This window comes from Monocercomonoides exilis (genome assembly GCF_001643675.1).
Source record: "Monocercomonoides exilis strain PA203 chromosome Unknown scaffold27-1312184, whole genome shotgun sequence".
Taxonomy (NCBI): domain Eukaryota; phylum Preaxostyla; order Oxymonadida; family Polymastigidae; genus Monocercomonoides; species Monocercomonoides exilis.
Window position 1 is genome coordinate 273,949 of NW_027150572.1, and position 27,774 is coordinate 301,722.

The 27,774-nt window shown below is 43.2% G+C and overlaps 5 protein-coding genes across 5 annotated transcripts; 2 read left to right on the forward strand and 3 right to left on the reverse strand.

The window, feature by feature from the left end:
- Positions 1-83: 83 nt before the first annotated feature.
- MONOS_6824 (uncharacterized protein) lies at positions 84-5,863 on the reverse strand (the record flags this gene model as incomplete). Its single annotated transcript, XM_067877090.1, has 5 exons — positions 84-3,340; positions 3,496-4,169; positions 4,275-5,518; positions 5,572-5,662; positions 5,724-5,863. The coding sequence occupies 5 exons, from the start codon at positions 5,861-5,863 to the stop codon at positions 84-86; spliced, it is 5,406 nt and encodes a 1,801-aa protein (XP_067725915.1).
- Positions 5,864-6,437: 574 nt separating this feature from the next.
- MONOS_6825 (uncharacterized protein) lies at positions 6,438-7,371 on the forward strand. The gene is made up of 2 exons (XM_067877091.1): positions 6,438-6,934; positions 6,983-7,371. The coding sequence occupies exons 1-2, from the start codon at positions 6,448-6,450 to the stop codon at positions 7,255-7,257; spliced, it is 762 nt and encodes a 253-aa protein (XP_067725916.1). The 5' UTR covers positions 6,438-6,447; the 3' UTR covers positions 7,258-7,371.
- On the reverse strand, positions 7,342-8,606 carry MONOS_6826 (uncharacterized protein). The gene is made up of 2 exons (XM_067877092.1): positions 8,462-8,606; positions 7,342-8,407 (listed from the first exon to the last, which is right to left on the reverse strand). Exons 1-2 carry the CDS (start codon positions 8,580-8,582, stop codon positions 7,644-7,646), a joined length of 885 nt encoding a protein of 294 aa, XP_067725917.1. The 5' UTR covers positions 8,583-8,606; the 3' UTR covers positions 7,342-7,643.
- A 718-nt stretch (positions 8,607-9,324) lies between these two features.
- MONOS_6827 (uncharacterized protein) lies at positions 9,325-13,228 on the reverse strand (the record flags this gene model as incomplete). Its single annotated transcript, XM_067877093.1, has 4 exons — positions 9,325-9,480; positions 9,598-9,978; positions 10,194-13,134; positions 13,191-13,228. 4 exons carry the CDS (start codon positions 13,226-13,228, stop codon positions 9,325-9,327), a joined length of 3,516 nt encoding a protein of 1,171 aa, XP_067725918.1.
- A 555-nt stretch (positions 13,229-13,783) lies between these two features.
- Positions 13,784-27,563, forward strand: MONOS_6828 (uncharacterized protein; the record flags this gene model as incomplete). Its single annotated transcript, XM_067877094.1, has 4 exons — positions 13,784-14,036; positions 14,102-14,173; positions 14,240-14,410; positions 14,496-27,563. The coding sequence occupies 4 exons, from the start codon at positions 13,784-13,786 to the stop codon at positions 27,179-27,181; spliced, it is 13,182 nt and encodes a 4,393-aa protein (XP_067725919.1). The 3' UTR covers positions 27,182-27,563.
- Positions 27,564-27,774: the final 211 nt, after the last annotated feature.

Consider the following 27,774-nt stretch of genomic DNA (forward strand, 5'->3'; position numbering starts at 1 on the left):
AACAGTAAAAATTCACTAAAACACAAAGAGCAAATAACGAAAAATCAACATATTTTTTAAACGAACAATTTACAGAAGTTTATTCAAGTCTTTACAGTTTGGGGCAAGTGTTCTTTCAAACTGAAAACAGAAAGGCACGACTTAGCAATTTGTGCAGACCTACCACCTTTGACTTTAATCATTGCATCCACAATCACCCCAAGTGGGGGCAGCAGCTGCTCCGACTGGAGGCGTCCGTTGACCATCCACGCGAGTGTCGGCACTGTGTCTATTTCAGTCCCCTTTCTCATCAGCTTCCTCAGTGCCCGCTCATCACAGCTCGATGCCAGCTTCAGCAGACACGCCAGCCCCATCGTGATCTGCTTCAGAATGCGCACATCCCCCATCGCTGCTGCCACAAGTGCAGAGTCCACCGTCAGCGCAGGCTTCACAGGAACAGACACATTCAGAGGAGAATACGAACTGGTGGTTGGAGGATCAACTGGGAAAGATAACTGATTGGACTGTGGTTTCTGTGCTGGCTGGCCAAAGGGAGAAGAGACCAGCTGCTTTTGCACAGGAGAAGAGGGCTTTGGAGCAAGGCTGCTGATGATGCGCACGAGATATGACACAACAGAATCAACTATAAACTCGATGTCATTTGCAGAAGGGTCGCCAAAGGAGCAGAAGGTGCACTCAGACTCCATCATCTCTTTCCTCTTCAGCAGGCTCCTCCTTTTCCTCCGCTCTTCTTTCTGCTTCCTCATCTGTTCTTCTGGATCCACCCGCTTTTCCCTTTCTCCTCCATTCACACATTCATCCTCCTCCTCCTCCTCCTCATCGTCGTCGTCGTCTCCAACCAGCGCATTCAACGCCCCGAGCACTTTCTCTCCATTCTCCACATTTATTCTCTCGTCCTTCAGAATCACCGCCAGCCTCCTCCACGCTCCCAGTGCCTGTGCCTCCTTCTTGGCGTCTTTGAGAGCAGCCACTGCCCACAGTAGCTGAGCAGCAGCCACAACAACCGTCACTGGCTGTGCCACGCCAGGGACGATGTGCCAGCGGAGAGAAGAGACAGCCACACACACACCGCCACTGAGGAGGACGAGTCTTCTGCCCAACGTGTCGTTCCCATCCGCACAAAGACGGAGGATCTGGAAGGCGAGGCTGGTGATGAGCTCATTCCGACCAATGCAGATGGAGACAACAGACGCGACAAAGCGGCGGGTGCACAGCAGCTGCTTGGCATCCTTGTTTGAGGAGCAGATGTTCACAAGGCAGCGCAGGAGAGACAGAAGCGTCGGGTCATCCAGCTCATTCAGGGTGATGAATGGCACAAACGCTGGCTCTGTCAAATACGAAGGCCGCTTCTTGCGCTGCTTGATGGCCACATGTGGCATCGCTGGCGGAGGCAGTGGAGCTGTTGGCTTTGGAGGCTCAGGGGGCAAAGGTTTGCCTGTCGGTCCTGTTGTCTTTTGTGTGTTGGCTGAAAGAGATTCGAATTGCAATGTGGGATTGCTGCTGACACTGCCACTGCCACTTTGATTGTTTGCTTGCTGCTCGTTTTCCTTTGCAGTTGTCGAGGCAACAAACTCTTCGAATGACTGTGTTGGTGGGTTGTTTGAGTTCTTCTCTTCGCCTTCTCCTTCTTCCTCCTCCTGTGGCACAGCCAAGTAGATCCCTTCACCCGAGAAGAAGAGCTTCAACAGAGACAGAATGCCACCTGCATACAGTTTTGTTCTGTTGTTCGGTGTGAGTGCCAGTCTTGCCACGATGTCTGCGATGCTTCCCACGAGTCTTTTGTTGAACTCTCTCGGCGACCTCACCACTGCCCTCACAAAAGACGGATTGTGCAGCGACTGTGTGGATGGGGGTGGAGGAGCAGGGGGAGGAGACATCGAAGTGGAAGAAGAGGCAGATTTGGGGGAAGATGAAGGAGAAGATGAAGGTGATGCAGAAGGAGAAGGAGAAGAGAAGGGAGATGGCAACACTGAAGAAGGCTGTGTTGGAGTGCCTGGTGTGTTTGGAGACTTGGCTGGGCTGGCTGGCGACTGTGCAGACGACTTTGGCGTTTCATGCTCATTCACAGAGTATGTGTCGAGTATGTCATTCATCTCTTCCTCTTCTTCATCTTCTGCAGTGTTGCCAGCTGCCCCTTCTTTCAGCAGCAGATCGAAGTCGTCTTCTGTGAAATTCACCACAAACAGCGCCCTTCGAAGCAGCATGCACAAAAAGTGGATATAATCACTCGACACTTCACACGGCGCCTGCGGAACAATCGGCGACTGCTTGTCATTCAGTTCTTTCGTCAGTTGTTGTATCTGTTTTGTCAGCTCTTTTCTCTCTGCATCTTGTGCTGCCCTTATCTGCGCATTCGGACTAACAGGGGACGCATTCAGCGCCTTCAGCGAGCGCTCCAGCTGCGTCTTCTGCTTCTCCTTCTCCTTCGTCATCTCCATCTGCGACCGCACACACTCCTCAGCCACAAGGGGAGACGTGAACTGTTGGAAGCACCCAGACTTCAGCAGTGCAACGAGCACGTCTTCGTTGCAGATGAACTCATTCACCTCAGCATCTGTGTATTTGGGTGACATCAGCATCCTTACCACATCCCGCAGCCCTTTCTTCGAGCGATAAGGAGAGCCAGGAATACGCACATGAAGGAAGAATGCTAAAAGCCGTGCTGCCAAGTCAGACGCCTTCAGCTGCTCGTCCTTTTTAAAGCCCTGCAGAATCTCGAAGGGAAGATCAACAGGAACAAGAGACAGCTTCGAGGCTGGCTTGTTGGAGGCGGACGAATTGGCACCTGAGTCAGCTTGTTTGACACCGCTGGCAAATCGAATAGAAGGAAGCACCGTCACCTGCTGCTTGTTGGATGCCTCTTGCTCCATCTCCTTCTTCTCAAACTCTTCTGCCTCTTTCTTCTCCTTCTCCTTCCTCTCTTTCTCTTTCCTCTCCTTCTCCAGCTTCTCCTTCTCAATCTGCTCTTTCGTCTTCGGCTTCGGCGGTCTCCTCAGCCTGGGCATAGTCACATCAGGTGGCAGTATAATTGCAGCAGTGATGCGAGTGGAGACCTTCTTGTTGAACCCACCCGAAGGCGACGAAAGCGCTGTGAGTGCAGATGCTTTGTCTGCCTCCGCCGCTGTGGTGGTGCTGCTGATGAACATTGCTCCTGGTATCTGCGCTGCTGCCTCCTCTGCCTCACTCGACAATGAGCGCCCTTGCTGTGCCTGGAGATATGCATTTCCTGGTGTCTTGTTCTGTCGCATCAGTCGGATCTGAAGATCGTCTGGATCAGTCAATGCAAGTTCTTCAGTCACAGCTACACAGATCAGATCAAATAGACCAATAGATTCAGGTGCTGGTTATAAATAATAACAAATGAGAGGAAAAGAAAGGATAATTGATTTCAATAAATATCAAAAAAAAAAAGCAAATAAAAGTTACTGCAAAAATGTTAAAATGTTGATGCAACAAAAATGAATAGATAATTCCAATGAACCGTCCAACACATACTGCTTTCAATGGAATGGAGGAGGTATCTGCTGACTCTTTCCATCCACACTTCCTTCCTCTCACTCGACGATAAGTCAACAAAGAATGCTTTCCTCAGCCCAGCGTCTGCCCCATCGCTCTTCATCGTCCACAGCACTGTCTTCAATGGCACATGCTTCTCATACCTCTTCCTGTTCTTCGGGGGCATCATCCCTGTCACCCACCCGCTCTCCAGATACTGCTTCCCTTCTGTTCCCCCCACCGTCTTCGAGATCGAGTCCACCACAACAAACGGATCACCTGTCTTCGCCAGCAGCTGCTCCTCCTGCGACCGCATGTCACTCACTGCCACAACTGCACTGGAGATCTTGTTGATCCCACTCGTCAGCACTGAGCCTATCCCACTCACAATCCCACTCACAGCTGAAGAGACTGTCAGATCCTGAAATGAGTCGTCCATCGGCAGCTCCTCCACTGCTTCTTTCTTTGATGATGATGATGATGGATCCAAAAAGGAGAAGAGCGAAAAAACAGAATGTAACAGCCCTGTCTTCTCCTCTTTGTCTTCCCCTTCTGTCATTTTCCCGAAGCCTCGTGGGATCGAAATGGGAATGGCATTATTCAGAGAAAACACTTGTGTTGAGCCAATGACTTGTCGACTGTATGAAAGAGTGTTTTTAAGAGCTTGGTTCAAACTGATTGAGAAGCAATAAAAGAAAGATAAACACGAAAAAAGTATAAATATTAATAAGTAAAAAGCAAATATAAGAATTTTTGATAACACAAATATCGCAACACACGATTGCACAAAGTACTTTGCCTTCCAGTTGATTGAAGGAGTAGTTCTGAACATCTTCTGGTGCCAGGCAGCAGCAGACGGGTGGAGAGAGAGGCATTCGATGACAGCGCGTGTGCAGTTCGTGTCGTAGATGTTGGTGCTGTGGAGAGGGTGGCAGGAGTTCGCAACAGTCTCAGCAGAGATGAAGAGATGCTGAGAGAGCGCAGAGGGAGTGGTGGATGGGTTGTAGGAGTACTTCAGCAGAGAAGGTGTCATCAGCGGCGGGAAAGGTGATGGCGAGGCTGATGGGCGGATGGATGCTCCAGAAGACATCGAAGACGAGCTGCCTGATGATGAACTGTTTCCTCTGTCTGGAAATTCGTCATCTTCGTTCTCTTCTTCACCTTCTCCTCCTCTTCCAGTACTTGAAACGTTTCTCTCTCCTTCTCCTCCTCCACTGTTGTTGCCTTCTTTCTTCTCTTTCTCTGTCACAAGCGGCATCGGAGCCACGATGTCCTCTTTCTTCTCGTTCAGCACACCTCCTTTGATCATCGCTGGTATCTGGTATTTAAAGCCGATCTTCCCATACGAGATGAACACAATGTCCTGTGTAGACAGTCCAAACGGCGGCAGAAACATGCGCCGCATCACCACAAAGCGGATGTCCCTGCCTGGAATAGCCGACCGCAGCTGGCACTGCCACAGCAGACACGACGCTGGGTCGTTCGTCGGGTTCAGCTTCTTCCGCAGATCGTGTGTGTACACCAGCGCTGCAGCACCCAGGCGGCTCGATGAAATAGCCAGACGCCGAGATTTGGCTTCAAGCTCCGAAAGCTTCTGCTTTTCTTTTTGCCTTTCATTGCTGCTGAGCTCATCTTCTTCGTCGCTCTCGTCCAGCAGATCCTCACTGCTGGCACTATCTTTTGACTCCTTCCCACTCTCAGGATTGAAAAGTGCTTGGCCAATCTCAGAGCATTTCTGCTCGGCGAATGAACGCAGCTGCAGAGCACTTGTTGCGTAGTTGGTCGCAACAGGTGGCATCACCCAAACTTCCAAGCCTTCGCCTTCGGGCGCAAGAAATGCTGCACATTCGGCTACGTTAAAAGGAAGACTTAGAGATGCAAGTGATGATGAATTCAAAATAGCTTTTCCTAATGTTTGTTCTTTTAAGAAGAATGGAGGAGACGATCTGAACGATGTGACTACAGATTCAATATATGATGGTGGAGAATCCTGCCTAAAAAGAGCTCCAAAAAAGGGAGAACGCTAAAGCAATGTTTAAATGCAATTCCATAAATGTATAAATCAATAAATTATACCGAAGATGGAATCTTTTGGCGAAGATGGAACTGTGGAACAAAAAAATGAGGAATATAAAAAACATATCCAGCGAGTTCGAGACGATGACATCTTTGCAACAAAATAAAAAAAACAGCATTTTTTTATGAAAAAACAACCAAAAATTTCATACCCTTTTGGAGATTTCAAACCGAGAGCAGATGATGATGAAAAGACTTTTTTCCCTTCTGAAATGCATGGGGTCGCTTTTAAAGGAAAGTCCAATGATAACATAGTGTCAAATTTTTGAATTGTAGTGAAGCGAATTGCCATTTCACGTATAAGTTCATCTCTTTCACGTGTTTGTAATACAATTCCTGGACCAGAAGTAAATTCAATTTTAAAAGCCGTTTCATCGGATAAATCAACGGTAACTGCAAAAATCCTTCGAAGAGGATGCGAGTTTATTCTTGGTTCAGCGTATAGTTTCGCGAAGTGAATATGTGTTTTTGATAGCCCCACATAAACTTGATCGTTTGTGGATTGACAAAGAACGGCAAATGTTATACGATCTTGCACCACGCCGCTCAAAAATCTTGCAACACTATACATTTCAAATAACAATGGGTCGTTATGATCCAAATTGTGATGTAAATTTTCAAAATATGATTTAACTAAACTGTATTTTTAATAAAATCGTAACTTAAAGATTACACAAAATCATCAAAAACGTTAAAATAAAAAATATTCCTTTTCTAATTGATATTTTCAAAAACTGATATTCTTGTTTTGTTTCAAATATTTGCACAAAGGATATGAATACATATTCCAATTGGAATATTCATTTCATGATAATTTTGGATTTTTTTTCCGGAATTCTGATTTTGAGACTATTTATTTTTGGGACAAAATAACAGATGATCGAATCGATTATTCATTATCCTCCGGGAGAAGCTCCGAAAAAAGTTAAACAAGTTTCAAAAAGAAATGAAGAAACACTAGAAATCTCTTCCAAATATGAGCCTTTTCCAAAGCGTTCTATAGCGCGAGAAACGTTCATTAATCCAAAATTAGCTTTAAAAGCAGATATGCCTCCTGCTGGTGTACAAACGGATTGTAAACGAAAAAGTCAAATATCGTTTTCAAGTGAAGAAACAAGTTTTACCTCGACAACCAGAGATTTACAAAAAAGCTGCTTTTTAAAAGATCGTGACTTCTCAAGGCCTCCTGCAGGTTATACGCAACCTTTGACGGAGCACGTTTCATTTGGACCAACTGCTGATAAAAGCGATTTTTTGGCATCAACACAGAAGCGTTCATATGCTTCACCATCTTCAACTCAATCAAAAAAAATGCCTTCGTATCGAACTGACACTGATAGAGGAACTGTTGATATTGTGAAAAGTGTGAATGTTTATGTTTTTCTATTACAATGCTTATTTTTTGTTTTAGACGAACCACTTAGCCAAACCGATATTTTTGGTTTTGAAAGGTATAGGCCAGATACGCAAAAGAAATACACTTCTTTGGCAAAAACTACGAATAAAATTGATTCAAAGACGGAATCAACCTTCTCTTCTTCTTCAGCTCGTGAAATTCATCCACTTGGAAGTGGAATGAATGATATGAAAACAAGGAATTATTCTTCTCAACACTCAACAAGAAGCACTTCAAATCCTCAATATTTTCTTCCTCAGTCATCTTATAATATCATTTCAGGCCAATGAACATTCTAATTTCTCTTTATCTATTAAAATTTTAAATTGATATTTTTATTATTATTTGTTTTATTGTCTTTTTTCAGATATTGGAAAAAAAAAGTATTTGTTACCAAAAGAAAATCCATGTTTCCAATTTTGAAAAATAATCAAATCATTAACAAAATGGGCATTGCCTCTTAAACATTTTAATAAAAATAAATAATCACAAAATGAACCAGAAATATTTAACAATAAAAAGATAACCAGAAAATGATAAAAATAAAAAATGATATACTATTAATTATAAAATATTAAAAGAAAGTGAATGAATCAAAAATCAAAATAAAACTCATTAAAAATATTCACAAAATAATAAAATAACATCATTTTCTTTCCATAAAAAGCAAGAAAAACTAAACAGGATATGAGCCTCCATCTTTTTCATTCATTGTTTGTATTGGCTGCTTTTCAGGTTCAATATTGACAACAGTTTGATTAGATGGAAGTGCATAAGCAATTTGCTGTTGAGGGAGTTGTTGCAATGGTTGCATTGGATATTGTGGTTGCTGAGGATAAACATTTGGCTGCTGCATAGCTGGAGAAGCTTGATAAATACCACCAGCCATCATTTGATTTCCTTGTTGATAATTTAAGTTATATGCTTGAGAATTTTGATTTCTTCTTAAAATGAATTGCTGTTGAGCATATAACAGTGTTGATTGTGGATGAATTGTTCCCAAGTATCTGTTTAATTCGATGCAAAAAGGTTCACAAGTTGCCATATCAAACATTGATTGAGTTGCTATTGTAATTCCACTAATTTTGGTATAAGATAATGCCACAGAGTTACAACAGCTTGGAACTAAAAATATTCCAATCAAGTCTCTAAGAGGAAATATTTCTCTTTTTACTGGATCAATGCAGAAGCAACTGAAAACAGATGCAAGGTGTTGTCTTGTTCGGATAAATGTGAAAGTCTGTTCGTCGTAATCAACAATAAGTTCCGTTTTCCTATCTTGCCATACCCATATCAACGCATACATAAAGAAAAGAAACATGAATGTCGCTGATACGGCGATAAATGGCGCCAATCCACAAACTCCCAAAACAATAGTTATTATGAGGCAAATGATGAATAAAATAAAGCAAGTCGTTGTGAACTTCCACATTCCGCTTCCTTTTTAAAGTGAAAAAAGCATAATTAAATGAAAATAAAAAATGAAAAAAAAACCTTTAATTCTTCTCTTTCCAGAATATACTTGTCCCTGATAATTCTGAACCATTCCGCCTTGGTTAACAACAGTCACCGGAACAGCAATTTGAGATAATTGATTTGAAACAACTGGTTGCATATCTTAATTATTAGATCAAATAAACCATAGAGGGAATTAAACGAAAGATTTCTACAAAAATATATATTACGGTTGTCACATTTCTCCGAAATATCCAAACTTAAACAATAATGTTCTTTTATTTTTTTTAACAACAACAATTAATTAATTTGAGAACGCAATTATAAATATATACATATATTTTAGGTTTGAGCTTTTGTGTTTGCTTCACAATTTTCAAATTACTGAATTTATGTGTTTGCTTTGATAAAATATCAAATTATTCAGCGCATCTTTTCTAAACATTCAATAAAAATTGCGATAAAATAAGAGTTACTGTATTTATTATTATCCACGATATTTTCCTTTGAAATTGAATTCTATAAAAGAATCTGAGGTTATTTATTCTATTGTGAGAATTAAAAATTTCAATAATTTTCGGAAAAAATATTCAAATGAAAAATTTTGCATCAATTTTCAATTCTAAGATGTTGAAGAATTTTTGATGAATCCAATTAAATAAAAAATTCAATTAAACTCAAAAAAATAATCATTAAAAAAAAATAATATTAGAAAACTCTTTGAAATTGCCACAAGAAAATATTCAGTTAATATCACTCCTTTTCAGTGACATTATAAATTTATTAAAAATTAATAAATTAATTTATTAATAATGTTATTTCAAAACAAATTTTTATAAAAAATTCGAAAATAAATACACAAACAAAATATTTATATTAATCCCCAAAAAAAGAGCCTTTAATCACTCAAGAAGAGCCGAGCGAATGTAGCTCTTACGAAACGGATGGCAATACAACTGCACAACACCATCAGCGCCAGCAGTGGCCAAAACAGGCAATGCAGGATGCATCAATATTGTTGTGATTCCTTCATCAAAGATTGGACGATGACTTGTGCTCTGCACGAACAGTGGAAATGAAATAGTTGATATATCAATGGAAATAATAAAAAATAAAATAAAATAAATAAAATAAATAAATTATGATTTATGATGCAAATTAATAATGCTCCATACAAAAGACATGAATGGCTGAGACAGATTGCGCCTGTCCCAGATACGCACAGTGCAATCGTTACCGGCAGTGAAAAAGACCAAAGAAGACGTCGAATAACACGCAGAAGTCACAACGGAGCGTGTTTGAGCTGAAGAAGAGGAAGAAGAGGAAGAGGAAGAATTTGAACAAGAAAGATAACCCTCGCTTTGTTGCAGCACATCAACAGCAGCACGAATGGAGTGTGCATTTCTGATGGTGTTTGTGACTGAGCATGTGGATGGATCGATCAGATAGACAGAGCCATCCAATGAAGAGGCAATGAATGGAGCAGATGAACTGTGTAAAGACGTGGGTGGTGTCAATGACAGAATTCGAGAGGTGAAATGGAACAGACTTGATTGCTGGTGAAAACAGGGAAAAAATTAAAGAGAAGGAAAAGATTGCGATGAAGAATTACAATAAGAAGAGTATTTTTTTATTAAAAATAAACATATAATAATTCAAATGGAAAAATACAAATATCAAAATAACAGTCAAAAACATTCAAATAAATATGTATCAACAAAATAATAATAATAATAATAACACAGAGAATTATTTCTCTTCCCTCACACACCTCCATATTCGCTGTGGATGTGTGGCAGAGCTGTCTTCCTGCCACCACATCGAAGAAGCAGACATCACCTGACACAAACCCAGCCACAACACGTGTTGTCAGCAGAGGATGGAAGAAAGCAGTGATTGGAGTATCCAGAAGAATGCTATCAGAAGAAGAAGAAGAAGAGGAGGAGGAGGAGGAAGGGGAGAGGGGAGAAAAGAGAGAGTGAGAAGGAGAATGAGTGAATGAGCAGATTTCGCCAACATACGATTGTGAAGAAGGAGATGATGCAGTTGGAGACCCACTGAAGGAGAAAGAAGAAGAAGAAGAAGAAGAAGTGATGGAGGAAGAACGCTGAGCCAATGAAGATGTCAAACTGCCAGTGGCAGCAGCAGAAGAAGAACCAGAAAGAGAAGGAGAAGAGGAAGAGGATGAAGAGGAAGATACATTTGACTGATAAGGCTGTGCAGAGAAAGGAGCCTTGCCAGACACTCGCCACACTCTCACTGTGTCATCTGCTGAAGAAGATACAATAAGTGTTGACTGAGCAGTAAATGAAGACAAGGAAGAAGCAGCAGAACGAACAGAAGAGGAAGAGGAGGAAGAAGAAGAAGAAGAAGTACCATACCCAGAAGATGACATATCAAACGATCCAGACATGCTACCTCCTCCTCCTCCTCCTCCGTCTCTCTTCTCTGCAATGGAATACACAACATCTCTATGCCCCCTCAGCTCATACAGCTTCAGCGGAGAGAGGCAGCCGTGTGCGTCTGTGATGCAGTACTTCGGGTCAGGCAGCGCATAGATGCGGATCACCCCATCCTCTCCTCCCTGTGCTAAACACCCCAATGTCTTTGTCTTGCCAGAAGAAGAAGATGATGACGATGATGATGAAACAGACGAGGTTTCGCTGTTGTTAATGCCAGATGAAGATCTTCTGCTGCTTCTGTCGTCGCCTCTTCCACTTCTGCTGTAATCTCCACTCTGACTGCCACTCCCACTTCTTTCTCTTTCTCTTTCTCTCTCTCTCTCTCTCTTCTCATCTGCTGCTGTCACAAGGGAAGGGAGAAAAGTTGAGCAGAACACTCCGTTTCGTGGGCGCCTGCGGAATGAAGAAGAGAAAGAAGAGAAAGAAGATGAATTAGATGAATTCGAAGAGAAAGTGGATATAACATGAAGTGGCATAGGTGAAGGTGATGCATTCGATGAAGAGGAAGAGGAAGAGGAAGAGGAAGAAGGAAATACAGGGGCACTCAGAACAGATGAAGGAACAAAAGGGAAGGAAGATGATTGTTGTCCATTGAGAATAGGAGTGAATGTGTGTGATGAAGTGCTCTTTGACTGATAAGACATTGCAATTGGTGGCTTTGCAGCAGATGCATAGGCAATCGAATAAGAGGGACGGAACATCGCAACTGGCTCTATTGCTTCTTTTCTGCTGGCAGCTGAAAAGGAAGAAGAGGAGGAGAAGGAGGAAGATGATGATGATGAGCGCTGAGAAGAAGAAAGTGACGGAGAGTTTGAGGAAGACATATCAGAATCAGATTTGTGTGCTCGTGAAGCAGCGCGTGTGGTGCTTGTGATGTCGCACAGAGAAGAAGTGCCGTCTTGTGAGGAGATGAGAAGGAGGAGGGCGTTTGGGTGGAATGAAAGGTATCTGATGGACGAGAGGTGATATCCGATGGACGCAGAGGAGAAGAGCAGCTGTGGTGTTTGAGTGACCAGAAAGTCGGCAAAGGCAGACGGAGAAGCGGAAGACGAAGGAGCCTTCTGCAACACAGAGAAGGGGATTCCGACTTCAGATGAGGTGTTCTTTTCGGCTGCTGTGAGGAGGAGAGAATAGCTGTCAGATGAGGAAGAAGGAGAAGATGAAGAAGATGAGGTAGATGGGGTAGATGAAGAAGGCATTGAAGAAGACGATGTGAGTGCTGATGAAGTGGAGGTGGCAGTTGAAGAAGCATTTGCTATAAGAGTTTGTTGTTTGGAGGAATCAATTGTGTTTGTTTTACTTTTGACTGTTGATTCTGAAGTCGATGTTTCAGATGACAAAGCATTGCTATCCAATTGATGAGCAGATGGAGGCGAAGTGAGTGTGGAGTTGTTTGGGGATGTTGGTGGAGGAGCGGAAGGAGGAGGCGCTTTTGATAGTGCAGAAGGGGAAGAAGGAGAGTGGGGGACTGGAGAAGAAGGCTGAGGCACAGAAGATTTTGGAGGTGATATAAGAGATGACTGCAGATATGAGGAAGAAGAATCCAATCGAATATACTCAGGCAAATCAAAGGGCACTGACGATGCATTGGCAATGCGAGGTGGGATTGAATTGTTGATGGAGAAAGCAGAGGCAGAGGATGGCTGGTGAATTGGTTGAGCTGATGAGGTGGATGAAGAAGTGTCTGTAAGATTCTGTGATGAAGAAGTTGTGGAGTCGTTAGATGAAGGTGAGGTATTGCTTAACGAAAAGACTTTCGAAGCATTCGAAGAAGGAAGATTGGCAATAAGAGGAGGCTGTGGAATTGGATCGGTTGCCGATGAAGATGAAGATGAAGAAATTGAATCAGCATGTGAAGCAATTGGAGTGCTCAATTGTTGAGAAATGTTTTGTGATAAAACGGTTGAAGAAGTGCTTGGCGACGATGCCATATCACTCGAACAGCCAATAAGGGAAGGATTTGTTTTTGTTTGAGAAGCAGCTATCTGCGAAGATGTTTCTTGGGTTTTTGAAATTAGCGGGGATATAACCGGTATGTTTATTGTGAAATTAGTTATAGTTTGCTGCGAAGAATCTTTATCAGAAATGTTAAAACGGTCAAATGCTTTGGTATCTAATAAAAGCTTTTGTTCAGCATAAACTCGTTCTTGACCATAAATAGGTACCAGTGCATTTTCAAGTATGTTGGAAAAGAGTGCAAGTGCATGAGCGCGAGCAGCTAATGGAGGAAATTTTAGAGAAAGAAAATAACTTTAAAAATTTACGTATGACATGAAGAGCATTATCAAAATAAAAAAACATCATACTTCAACAAGGAATCGAGCAGCTCGGAAAATAATGGCATTCGATTTTCCGAATAAAGATTGTCAGATTTTTGCCTTCAAAAAAGAAAACAGTTTCAGAAAAGAAAATCAAATAAATATGCATCATGAAATCAATAAATAAGTGAATAATCAATAATACTGTTGTAATGTTAATGCGGTTTTCAATGACATAACAGTGTCAGAATGAATTTGTGTTTGTTCATCCAATTGAATTTTCAGCTTTTTCACTGTTCCTTTAAGAATCTAATAAATATATGATATAAAAAATTAAATAATAATATTAAAACGAGTATTTTAGCAATAAAATAAATTAATTATAAATGCTAAAAATAAAAGTAATTAACTTACTTCATTATCGTTATGAAGCAATTTATTTTTCTGAACTTCCAATTCATAAACGCGTTTTGCCTCATATGATAAGCTTGCTAAGTGATCAAAAGTTGAATACCCAACTGGAGCTCCAAATTGGCCTTTTCCCACAAACATAAAAAATAAAATATATTATATAACCTCCTGATCAATGAATTCGTCAAAAAATATCAGTATGGTTAGGAGCTGATCAAGAGCTTTTACTGATGTCCCTGAGGTTGCCCTTCGTTGTTTGGACAGGGGTTCCATCGTGCTCTATAAATAAAACTTATGTAGATCCATCTTCATCGATTTGCATCGCTGGAACAGAGACGGGAATGTGCGTGAAATGGAAAACTAATACATTTGAACAAAGAGATGGGGCTTTGCTTGCTCAGTGGACGATGGTTCCTTCTTCTTGCTCAAAGGTCCTTTCAATCACTTCGATACAGAAAGGCGAACTTCTCTTTCTTATTTCAGGTCTTTTTTTTATTTTTTGTAATTTGACAAATATTCTCGAATTAAAATTTGCAAACAATTCACAGCCTTTGAAAATAGTGACATTTACGTTTGGAATCTCAATGATGGATCTTTATATGGATCATTCACGTTTCCTGGTTTGAAAATGGATTTTTTTGGAAATTTTTACATTTCAAATTAATTATTTCAAAAAAATTTTTAAGCTGGAAAAGTTACTCAGATGCTCGCTATAACTGAAACAAGTGTTGCCATGATTGGAGATTTTACAGAAATTTACATTTGGAAGCCAGCAAGTTTTGTCATTACCCATGCATGTACAGGCCACTCACGTCAAGTCTGTGGAATTGAAGTTATGACGATAAAAGATAAGCAATGTTTGCATCTAAAAACTTTTTGATTTGAAGAAAAGATTATTTCGTTTCGATTTATTTTTTTTCTTAAATGCTTTTAAAACACAAGATCTTCAATCTTTTGGAATGGATGGAATCCTTTCATTTTATGATTTGAGTGATTTTTCAGATGAAGAGAAACCTCCAATATCTCCACAGTGGAGCCCAACAGAAGCAGGCCAAATGCCTTCTTCGATCGTGTCTCCATGCTTCTCCTTCTGCCTTCCTTTGCTGTATTTGAACACATATTCGATAGCGTTCAACAGATATCTGCGCAAGAAAACAGGAAATAAAGAAGACAAAGAATCATCATCTTTTCAGATTTTCCCGCTAAGCTTGGATCTTTCATCGTTGCTTTGCTCATCAGATATAAGCGCAAAGAGATCTCTGAATAAAGTTAAAAATACACCGACAAAAGACAGAACTCCTTCAAAAGCCCAAGGAAAAAGCCAAAAGAGCCAAGCCAAAAAATATCTGTTAAACGCTCGTTCTCCTCTGAGCCACCCAACTCCAGTGCACCCGGTGATTGAGTCAGAGTTCAGCGAATCGAACTTGAATGTGCAGGAAATGGAACCGGAGCATGTGCCTCTTGCTCACTCATTGCAGTCACTTTCGGACTCAGACACAAACAGCAGAGAAGAAGAAGATTGCAGCAGCGGAGGAGAAAACAGTGGAGAAGAAAGCGATTCAATGATATTTCCAAGTGCTCATCCATCTGACATGAACGTGCCATCGCTGATGCCTAGAGGCTCATCTGCTACTCCTTCCTCTTCTTCATCTTCATCTTCATCTTTGCCTGAGTCTTCTTCCTCCTCCTCCTCTTATTCTTCTTCTCTTCAATCTGCGCCGTCTGTTGCAGATCTCAAACGCTCGCAATCGCAGATGCTTCGTTTGTCTTCAACAGGAAAACGCAACTCATCCAAAAGTTTGAGTTCTGAATCATCAACGTCTTCTTCATCTTCTTCTTTAACTTCATCTTTCAGTCCAAATTCTTCATTTTCAACTTCAAAAGGTTCATCGCTTTCTCAAAGCACACCTTCAAAAAGCAGCACACCAAGAAGCAAGAAAACGAGAAAAGCAACATATTTCTTCCACAAGCCTCAACATGCACCAGCCTCCTTTTTTGAAGGGAAGATTTCCTCATCAACAATTCCAGAGGAACAACTCTCGTCTTCTTATCCTCATTCATCTGCCCTGCCTTTCGTTGGCTTCTCTCTGATCGTCCAGAAGAGACACGCCATTCTCGTTGCCTTTGCCCCTTCTCCACCAGAATCACCTGTTTTCTCGTCTTCTCCAACACACTCGTATTCAAATCAGAGCTTTGTGATTGTCCCTCTTCTGCTCATTCTTCCTCCTCAAAATCCATTCAATCCATCTGAAGAACAATCAACAGCATCACTTTCAGCAGCTGATGAAGATGCGAACATTGTCAATGGAAATAAGAAGAAACAAAACAAAAAGACAAGATGGGAAGGTGGATTCATATTCACGCCAACTTATGTGTGTGTTGCACCTCCTGAATCATCATCGTCGACTTCTTCTTCTTCTTCTTCTTCTCCATTGGAATCATCATCTTCTTCATCATCATCAGCAAAGCTGACAGTTTCATTTATTCTGTACACGACTGACTCTCACTTCCATTTGTATTCAGCTGTTGTCTCACCAAAAGACAACACAAATTCAGATTCTTTTTCTTCTTCGTCACTTTCTTCTGCTTCTGCTTCTTCCTTTCAATCACTTTCTGATGCATCTGTAAGATATTACCCTTTCTTCAGCTCTTTTGAACAAAATTATTATTCATCTCAAACAAGCTCCTATTCTTCCTCTTCTCAATTGTTCCGCACTCACTCATTGAGTTCCAATGCATCGTCTCCTTCTTTTTTATCGCCTGAGTCATTTGTCACTTCTCTTCATCTTCTTAAACACTTTTCTCTCTCATCTTTGCTTGCTGATAACTCTTCCTCTTCCTCTTCCTCTTCCTCCTCCTCCTCCTCCTCCTCCTCCTCCTCCTCCTCCTCCTCCTCCTCCTCCTCCTCTGCTTCTTCTTCTTCTTCTTCTTCTTCTTCTTCTTCCACCTTCTCTTCTGTATCCTCTTCTTCCGTCTCCTTTGTGACTGATCCTGTGACACTCACCCTTTGGCTGCAGAGAAAGCAGATGATGGCGAAATTAACAAACGTTCCATCAAAGCACAACAGAAACAAAGAATTCAACAGCATTCCTTCAAAAAGCAATGGAGAAAAAGAAGGAACAACAGAAATAACATTATCATCATCATCATCATCTTCTTCTTCTTCTTCGAGTGGAATAAGCACAGAAGATCTTTCAACTGTTGTGGGCATTGTTTGTGGCTCTTCGCAAGGCGATGTCTATCGTCTGCTTGTGAATGGCGCTGCATATCGTGTTGAGTGCCACACAAAAGAAGACAGCAAAAAATCAGAAATTGAAACAGAAAAAGGCAAAGATGTGGTGACTCTGCTGCCAAACTCGTCTTTTGCTTCTTCTTTTCCTTCGATGCTCCATCCACACACCTCAAACACCTCACAGTCTTCTCTTTCTTCCTTTTCGTCTTCTTCGTCTTATCTCCTGTCTCTCAAAGATCTTCCTTTCTTCCTCTTTTTCAACCCTCAGCGCCTTTCCTTCTCGCCTTATCCTCTGTTTGGTGCAAGTGAAGATGCATACTTACCATTTAGCAGGTTCTTTGCACTTCCAGATGACGAAGAAGAAAATGATGAAGACGATGAAAACGACAAAGAAGCCAAAGAATTTGCAGAAGAAGGCAAAACAGACAGAAAAGGAAGGACAGAAAAGGAATCTGATTCCATTCAGAAGATTCTATTTGAATTGGATCAGAACAAAGCAAAACACGAACACTCCACTTTCTCGTTGATAAAGCCATCATCATTTTCATTGCACCAAATGAACTCTTTGGCACATCCAAGCTCAGATTCAAGCAGCATCATCACTTCGTCATCATCTTCTTCTTCCTCCTCCTCCTCCTCTTCTGCAACTGCATTCACAACATTCTCTCAGAATCTCAACAGATTCTTCGTCCAGCCACACACTTCAGCCAAACTGCAAGCTGTACCATTTCGATTTCTATTCATTCACGAACACATCCCACGCCACTTCTTCCACAGACACGTTCAAACAAACAAGAGGCTTCTCAGTCAGCACAACCAGAATCGGAGTCAGAAGCAGATTCAGATGAGGAAGAAAAAGAAGCACAACATCCATCGCCACTCGTTTCTTCTGACTTCTCCCTTCTTCTCCTTCTTCACCCACCACACTCAGCATCTGCTCAGCCTGCCTGACACACATGCCACGCCGTATGTTGTCTCTCTCCTCGACAGCATGGGCACTGCTGACTCAACACTCGCTGTCACCTCCTTCCTCTTCCTCCAGCGCTTTCCTCACATCCTCCTTTTGGGCATCGTACAAAGACACACTCACAAGGGGACTCACAAAAAGGAGATGGATGAACAAAAATCACAAATACAGGCACAGACACCAACGTCGATGAAATCTCCATTGCCAACATCTTCATCTTCATCTACGCCTTCTTCCTCTTCCTCTTCTTTTCAACGTCATTCCCAATCTCCTTCCTTTGCGTTGTGTGTGTTTGACATCCGCAACAACCGCATCATCCACACTTTCACCTACCACGACTCCCCCATCACACTCATTGCAGACCCTCCTCTTCATTATGCTGCTTCCCTCTCACACGACGAAGAGGACGAAAAAGAGACAGACAAAGAAAAAGGAGCAGAAGAGAAGGAGAAAGAAAGAGTGAACGAAGATGGCGAAGTCATCCCTGATTCAGAAGAGGCTCTTCATCGTATCTTCGGACGCCGCTCATCATCATCTTCTTCTTCTTCTCCATTCTTTGTTTCACCACATTTGTCATCATCCAGACACATCATTGATTCTCCATCTCTCAAAAATAGCAATCTGTCATCATCATCTGCTTCTTCTTCTCTTTCCTCTGATTCTCCTGATGCTCATCATCCTCGTCGTGAGGTGTCTATTCCTTCTGCCATTTCTTTGAGGTATCTTTTTGCGTCTGCCTCGTCTGATGGCGTTGTGACTGTCTATCGTCTCGACAGAATGATGGCAATATGCTCCATCCCTCCAATGATCTCTCCTACTCTGCCTCTTTCTTTCTCTCTCTCTTCTTCCCAAATGAATCCTCATTCTTCTTCTTCTTCTTCTTCTTCTTCTCTATTCACCTCAAATGCTGCTCCTGTTGGAAACCATGACCCATCCCATTATCAGTTCCAGCCCTTTTCAACAGACAGCAAAGCGGATGAGCTGATGTCTCCACACTTTGCATTGCCTGATGGAATGGATAGAATAACACCCAAACAGAAGATCCCCTCTCATCCTTCATCAAACCCTGTCTTCAACTCCTCAAAGCCAATGGTGCGTGCGCTGTTCTGGGAGACAAAGACGAAGATGCTGCTGATTGTGTATCAGATGCCCTTCCAGCCGCCTTCCCCGCAGCCTCCTCAAATCTTGTCTGTCTCCCCTACACCTGAAGCCAAGTCTCTTCCAGAGACACCTGTTCCCTTTGTCCCTGCCCTCTCCTTCCACGACACACTCGAGTTGAGCATCCCTTCTGTCATGTCCTCCAACACATCCCCTATCTCCTCCTCTGATGCTCTCCCTTCTTCCTCCATCTCCTTCTTCTCCCACACTCGCAATCCAACCAATCCTTACTACTCCGAAAAGCCACTCACTTTCACTTCTGCCAACAACACTTCCACAAACACCTCTCCCATCATCTTTGCCCCTCATCCTTCGCAGTCACCTGCTTTGTCGCCTTCTCCCTCTCCTCTCCTCTCTCTCTCTCCATCTGAACTCCTCCCCACAAAAGTGCCTGTCTGCTGCATAACCATCTCTGGAAACCTAACACTCTCTTCTTTCGCTTCTTCCTCATTCACTTCGTCCACAGCACAAAACACTTCATTCTCTTCTTATTTCACTCCATTCACTCCACACTCACCAGCACATCTGACACACTCCTTTCCCCCTCTGCCTCTTCCTCCTTCTTTCCTCAGGAAGGGAAACACTTCATCATCTTCCTCTTCCTCTTCCTCTTCATATCATCCTTTTCCTCCATTTCCACAATATGCTCTTTTGTCTCGTCCACTCGCATTCATCTTCGCTTCACCTCATTTTCTGCCTTCTGCTTTTGCTGATCCATTTTCTCTTTCTCTCTCCGCATCGTTCTACACACGCCTGGCAATGAAGAGGGCTGGTTTGGAGCATTACTCGTCTTTGAATGGTTTGTGTGCTGAAGAAGAAGACGAGGTGGCATCGAGAAACACAGAACTGATACAAACTTCAGCTATTTTGCTGACTTCAATGAAAACAGAGGAAGATATGGAGAAAGAAAAGGAAAAGAAGCCAAAGAATGAAGAGAAGGCAAAGAAAGATGTATCTTTTCAGCAGTCATCAGATTCTGATTCATCAAACAAACAAATGAAAGAAAATCATCTTTCATCTGAACAAACATCGTCTCAAAGCAAATCCGATCAACAAAACGACAAACAGGTTTTCTCGTCCCAATCAACAAACACTCAGAAATTGCCCTCTTCCTCTTTGACTGCCCTTTCTCCACTCGAAGACAAGCCCGCAAATTCCCTTTCGACCATTCCGACTGCAGCTTCTTCTCCTTTTCCTGTCTCTCCAATCCCAACGCCAATCTCCTCAGCGCCTGTGAATATTTCTGTTCCTTCTCGCAATCGCCTTCCTCCTGTGACCTTTCGCTTCATCAGCCGCAATGAATCTTCCATTCCTGAAGAAGACGAGTCCAAACCTGATGATGAGCCTGCCACAAAAGAAAAAGAAGAAAAATCTGCAAATTCTGTATTCATTCCTTACATCGCTGCTGACAGCACTGAAGAAAGCAACAAAGCAAAAAAGGAGAAGAAATCAACAAAAGAAGAGCAAAAGGAAAGAGAAAGAGAAAGAGAAGAAGAGGAGGAAGAAGAAGAAGATCCACAAAGCTCCTTTTCTCCTCGTCCCTCTCTCGTTCGCATTGGTGCCCATCGCTCAGCATCCTCCATTGTACAGCCATATGATTCCTCTCTCAGCTACTCCTCACCCAAATACCGCTTCCAGACTAACACCTTCATTTCTCCCACTTCTGTGCCTGGATCACATATGGAGCAGACACCACAGTCATTTGCCACTCTTTCTCCTTATTCAGCCAATGTGTCTATTCATCCAGAGAGAAAGAAAACTTCTACCACACCCACACTTCCCGAGTCCCCCACATACACAAATGATGCGCTGCCCAATAGCCAGCTTCCTCTCAATCATCACCATCGTCGCCTCTCTTCTGTCCTTGCACCGCCTTCTTCGCCTCCTCTGCGCATATCACAGACACCTGACTATCTCTCTCAGCACAACACAGACCAATCAGAACATTATGTCCTTCCTTCTCCTCAGACACTCTCCACCTCATTCACTCTCTCACCTGCTGCTTCTCTTCAGTCCACACTCGGCACCACCCCTCTTCCCCGCTCTCCTTTCCAGCCTCTTTTCTCATCTTCTCCTCATCAGCACACACCAATGCAGACTCCACAGCACAATCTCTCTTATTCCTCTGTTTCTCAACTTGCTTCCACTTCTCCTTTTCCTTCTCGTTCTCCTCTTCGACCAGAACAAAACACACAGTTTTCTGGTTATGTTGTGTCTTCTTCGCCAACTCCTTCATATTTCGCATCTTCTTCTTCTTCCTCTTCCTCTTCCTCTTCATCGGCTGGAAGAATGCAGCTATCAGAAAACAAATCACAAGCCATTTTTTCAGCACTTCCCACTCCACCCATTTCATTTCTGCCTCATTTCATCTCATTCTCCACATCATATTTCTCTTCCTCAGCTTCTGCCTCTTCCTGGAAGATTAGTTCTCTTCTTCCTTTTTCTTCTCTTTTCTCTCCTTTTTCATCTGGATCTCTTTACTCCTTCCTCAACCCCATTCAATCAAAACCTCCAATTCCTTCTCTTTCACTCAAACAACACACCAAAAACTCTTCCTTCTATGCCAGCAATCACATGCACAACCACACATATCACCATCATCTGCCCTCTCTCGTCTCATCCACTCCGTTCCAACTCCCTTCTTCTCAGCGCACTCGCTTCACTCAGCTCTCCACTTCATCTTCTCTTTCCACTCTTCCCTTCAACATCCACTTCATTCGCTCTGGTCCTCCTTCTCTTCTCCAAGCCCTCCTCTCTCGTTTTACTCCCTCTGGCACAAGCTACTCTTCCTCCTCCATCCTCAAACACTTCCCTCACCACGGCAGAGACCACCTGGCACCTGTCATCCGCCCCGCTGTGTTCATCAGACGCGTCGAGAAGTATCTCCAGCTGCTCTGGCAGAAGTACGAACTCGAAAGAGATGAACACATACTGAAGGCTTCATCTTCATCATCATCGTCGTCGTCTTCTTCTTCTTCACTTTCTTCTCTATCCTCATCTTCTTCTTCTTCTGGAACAACTCCATCTTCCTCTTCTTCATTTGGCTATTCACACAATCTGCATGTCACACCTCTTCCATCTCCTTCTCCTCAGTTTATGAAGCCACCTTCATCTCCAATGCTCCTTCCATCCCGTTCTCCTTCGCCCAATCCTCTTCTCTACAAGCCTTCCTCCCAACCTCACCCGTCTCCTCTCCTCCAATCCGCACAATTTCCTTATTCCAACTCTACTCCTCTATTTCCATCGTCTGTTTTGTCAACAGCTGCTGCACCGATGGAGCTGAAAGGATCAGCATTTCCTCCTCTTCTTTTGTCTACCACTGCTCAGAATCAGTCAACATACACTCCAAAAAGACTCAACTCTCCAAGCCCATTCGCACCCAGTCCAATGCCTTCATTCTCTTCGTTCTCTTCTCAGCCTTCTGCTTCCATCTCTTCAGCCACACAGCATCCTTCTTTTTCAGACGAGCTCTGTTCGCCTCAAACGCTCATAACCTTCCGCTTTGCCTTCACAACCGACCAGTTTGCGTTGTATCTGCCAAAGCCCCGTTCTTCTTCAGAAAGCGAAGGATTTCTGGCGCTGTCGACGAAAAGCAGCGATGTTTTGACTCCGCTTTTGGAGAACAACAGGCTGAGTGTGCATCAGATGTGGAAGGAGACAGACGAGGAAAGAGTGTGGAGTGCAGACGAGGCACACCAGGAAGAGGTGGCAAAGGAGAAGATGGAAAAAGAGGAGAAGGAAGAGAGGGAGAGGAGAAAGAGGAAGAAGGAGAAGAAATTGAAAAGAAGATTGTCGCAGAGCTTCTATCTGGAGCAGAAGGATATGCCGCAAACATCTTCTTCTGGAGACACCCTCAGTTCAAACTTCTCTTCCACTTCTTCACTTGCCCGTCAGCCTTCTTTCTCTTCCTTCATTTATGTTCCTTCTGCCTCTCATCTGAACTCCTCCAATCCTCTTTCGTCACTTCCCCTTCGCTCTTCTGTCACGCAGCTCGACCGAATGCTTGTCGGTGTCAGTCGATTCACCTCCATCCGCTCTCCTCCTCCTCCTTCCTCTGAATCTCCCCCAGCTGTGCCAAATGCACGTAGCCCATTCTTTGCCACTCCGCGTGCACACACTCCGCTCCCTTCATCACATACACCTGGTGGCGTAGGTGTTGGTCAAAGGGCCAATGAAGAAGATGGCTATTATGATGACGATGAAGCAGAGATGGACCAAGAACTGGAACAGGAGCTGAACACTCAGCACAAACTAAAACCGGCCAGGCGGTTAAGTGCAATTTCACGCACAGCAACACCTGGCCCTTCATTTGCCACTGCAGCGCCAGCTGAGATCAACGCACAGTCTGTTGTGCCATCTGTCTTCTCTTCATTCACTCCGTCACGCACTCACCAAGGTGGATCCAATGCTCCTGTAAATCCTTCCACTGCTCTCTCCACGCCTCAACTGGGTGACTCTCCTCACTTTGTATCATCTTCCCTCCACTCTTCCACTCAGCCGCTTCATCTCCTCCACATTTCTCTCCCGTTCCCATCCTCTCCTTCGTCTCCTCCATTCATCATTCCGTTTCTGACACTCATTGTCAACCAGACACTTGCTGTCATCAGCTCCTTTGCTTCCTCGCCCTCTCTCCACACAGCCATCCATCGCAGCTGCAAACGCATCATCGATGCACTCACACGCGCCGAAGACAGAGAAGCCGAAAGAGAGCAGACTTACATCCGCAACAAGGCCAGGGCAGTCGAGCTGGGCATCCGCTTCAAAAGAAGAAGCATTCCACACATTGCTGCCTCACACAGCACAAATTCTATTTCAAAGATGCACCGTCTTCAATCACAGTCCTCATTCCATTCGCCTGCCAGTTCGAAAAAGGCGCCCTTTGTTTTGATTCCGTCGCCCGCTTCTTCATTTAACCTGAGCAGCACCACTCCTCCAACCTCCACGCCTCAGAGAGAGCATGCCTCTCCTCCTCTTCTTTCGCACACCTCGTCTGCTTTCTCTCTCGTCACCCATTCGCCTGCTTCTGAGACTGTTTCACCATCAGCTGCTGACCCTCCCCCGCCAATTGTGAGCATTCCGTACCATTCTGTCTCTTCATCTTCATTGCATTCTTTCTCATCTGCCTCTTCTCTTTCTTCTCATTCTTCTTCTTCATCTCCTTCTTCTCCCTCTTCCAGCTCATTCTCGTCTCCAGGAGGAAGCAAAGATATCGTGTCTATTCCATTTGTCAGAGCAGAAGATGCAGAATTGGTTCCTGAGCAGCTCACGTTACCACACAACATATACTCCGAAAGGCTCTCCACATTATCTCCAAGTACGCTTCCATTAGCTCGTGGAACAGATGCCCATCCACATGGATTCGGCTCGTTGCAGTTGAGTGAGGAAGACGACAGCAGCTTTGCCAACTCGAAGGATTGGAGCACATGGAGAGAAAGAAGAGGAAGCTCTTCCAGTTTCTCTCTTTTGGCAAGGCAAAAAATGTACAGCAGACAGAAGAAGCCTTTGAATCGCATGGCATCATCCGAGCTGGCAGAGTACTTCTTCCCTTCGTGTGTGCCCCTCTGTCTTACTGCACCTCTTCTCTCTGATTCTTCTTCAGCCTCTGCCAGCTGCAGCACGCTCCCTCGTCTTCTTCTTTCTCTTCTTCCTTCTTTTCTGCTGTTTGGTATCTCCGATACAAATGACAGCTGTATCGTGCGCCACTTCAACCTGACGTCGATGCCTCTTCCTTTGCATTCCTTCCTCATCGGCACACTTTCTCCCCACTCAATCACTTTCTCTCTGCCGCGTGCTGTTGCAGGCGTCCGCTCTTTGACTGTCACATCTCCATTGACAACTGTTCTTTGTGTACTTTCTGTTGGCGCAATGGCAGCGCTGATGGACGGGGAGATGATCACAGAAGGAGAAAAAGACCTCGTAAAGATGGTGATCCGAATGAGAAAGCGGCTGGAAAGAAGAAGAAAGAAGAGGAAGAAGAAGGAAAAGAGACTGAAGAAACTGCTTGAAGAAAAAAAGAGGCGAGACGAGAAACAAGAAGCAGCGTTGCAGGCTAGGGGTAATAGCAGCATGAGAATGCAGGATTCAACAGACTCAGATGCAATCACACCTTTTTCTGAATGTTCAGATTCTTCCTCTTCTTCTTCTTCAGAAGAGCCAACGACCGAAGAAGAGGAAGGCGGAGGTGGTGATGGAAGTGTAGCAACAGAAGAGCACAAATCAAAATCAAAGCAGACACAGTCATCTGCATTTGGTCAGTCCAGCTTCAAAATCTTCTGCCTGCAGCAGATTGAGCTGATTGGCTCTCTCTTCGCACCCAGCTGCCCATATCGGAAAAAGATACCTGGATTCAAGCCACCTTCCCTTCCTCTTCTCTCAAACTTGTCACACACATCCTCTCCACTCGTCGACAGTGCTGTCAGAATTCTGATGAATGCTGTGATTCGCTCGCTGCCTCCAACAGACAGACAGAGCATCGCCATTCGTGCTTCTCTGCTTCTTCCCTTGTTTCCATTGCCATCGCGTTCAGGTGCCAACTTCACATCCACAAACTATGTCCATCCACAGACGATGAAGTTTGCGCTGCTTGTGGTCAGAATCGGGGCTGCCCAGCTCGAAGCAAATGCTCACAAGAAAAAGACAAAAAAAGCACTTGCTGCAGCTCAGGCAAAGCAGAAGGACAACAAACAAGCAGATTCTATAGAGAATTCAGAGGTGTACAATTCCAATCAAAATGCATTGATAAACGATGCAGAAGAGCATCTTCCCCCACCAGTCATTGAGCGCCTGTGCAGAATTGTACAGAACCTGATTCCACAGGGCAAAGGGGGAATGAACGAAAAAGCAGTGATTGATGCAATGGAACTGATCTGCGAAGGATGGGGCGTGATGAAAGGATCAATAAAGGATGTGAAGAATCTGATGGGAACATTGTTTTACCACTCTTTGAATGTAATTGTGACACTTGTGCACTCAGCTTCAGAGGAATCTCGCGACAACTCTGCTGCTTCAACGTGTTTATCACTCAATTGGCTGATGGAAGAACCATCTCCCACAATCACTCGTACTTCAAAAGATCAACGCCATTCGTCTTCTTCAACAGCTTCTTCCTCTTCTTCCTCTTCTTCTTCTTCTTCTTCCTCTTCCTCCTCTTCTTCTCTTCCTTCACTAGTCTTCCAAGACACACCAATATCTCGATCCTCCTACAGAGCCCTTGTCACCATCGGTTGTTCTGAGCCCCATCAACTCTTCCGCTGCCTTCTCTCTCAACTGGAAACAACACTCGCTTCATCTCCACTTGACCAGCTGGTTCGCCTGAAAAATGCTACGCAGATAACAGATGCCTGGCTGGTGACCGCAACTGCCACAAGGAAAATGATCCCTTTGCTTCCACCAATCATCGACGTCATTGCACGACTGTTGGAACTGACTGAAGCAGCCAACTCGTTCATCTCTCCACCATTCAACATATCTTCTCCATCACTTTCATTTCTGTCAACTCTTTCAATGCCTCAAACACAGTCAGCGCCTTCAATTGCTAATTCCTCTTCCTCTTCTTCCTCTTCTGCTTCTTCTTCTCAGGCACTCACATCCCACTCTGCCCAGATGACCATTGCATTCACAGGACTGAGGAGCATGATACGGTCGCGTGTGCTGGTGCATCTGTCGCATCTTGTGTCGCTCTTTCCGATGCTCAGCAACTCCCGTGTGACAGACCGTCTGGTGATTGGCCGCGAAACTGGGCTTGTGGATGTGTTTGATCTGCAGTCGAAGCTGAAGTCGAAAAAGATCTTCTCGATCAACGCGCATCACTATCCTGTCTCTGCCGTCTCCATCTCTCCAAACGGAAAGACAGCTGCTTCATATTGCGACTCAGAACATACTCTGAAGATTTGGAATTTGTCTGAAAAGGGCGGAGGTGGTGAATGGGACGGGAAAAGCTTGAGAGGATTGTTTGGCCTGAAGCCATCGAAAAGCGGAAGCAAAAGCAGCGATGGAAGAGGAGCTTCGTTGGATAGACCGCTCAGGGCATTTGCAATTCCCAGCACTCATCTTAGCGAAACTACAAGCGAAAGCTCAGAGAAGCAAGTGGAATACCAATTAGCCGAACACGTTGGTGTTGCATCTATTCAATGGAAAGATGACAAGGAGCTGACATTGACTGTGAAACAAGGAGAGTTTGGAGATGACAAAAACGGAACTGATCCATTTTTTGGAAATTCAAAGGATTCAGAAAATCAATTTGTTTTCCAGCAACATTATGTTTTAGAATAGCTTCTCTGTAACATAAATATCATCGCATTAGTTTTCGTTTTTTTCTTAATTTTTTGAAGATTTATAAATTAAAGATATTAATCTTTTTATTAAATAAAATCTTTTTTTATCAATTGTATGTTTTGAAAATTGATAAATTTTCAGTTGAAAACATTTATTTTTATTCAAAAGTTTTCTTCAAAAGTTGAAAACTTCTTTAGCTAAAAATATTTACAATAACATTTTTCATGTTTATGAGCAAAGATTTTTATATGTTTTGATGCTTGTATTATCATTTTTTCGAATTGTCTTGAAATTAAAAATGGAAATTTGAAATTAAATTCGTCATTTTCCTTTTAACAATCAAATTTTTATTTATAATAACTAAAGCCTAAATTGAAAATGAATCTTTATTTGCGCTAACATCATGGTTTTTAACAAAATTGAACAGAAAATAAAAAACAAGCAATTTATGATTTTCTAAAATTTTACTGATTCTAAAAATGAACAATAAAACAATCAACAAAGAAAAGAATAAAATCAAAATCATATTAATAAAGCAGCGTATGCATATTCTTTGAATGGATAAGCATTTGTCATTTTCGAAGTTTTCA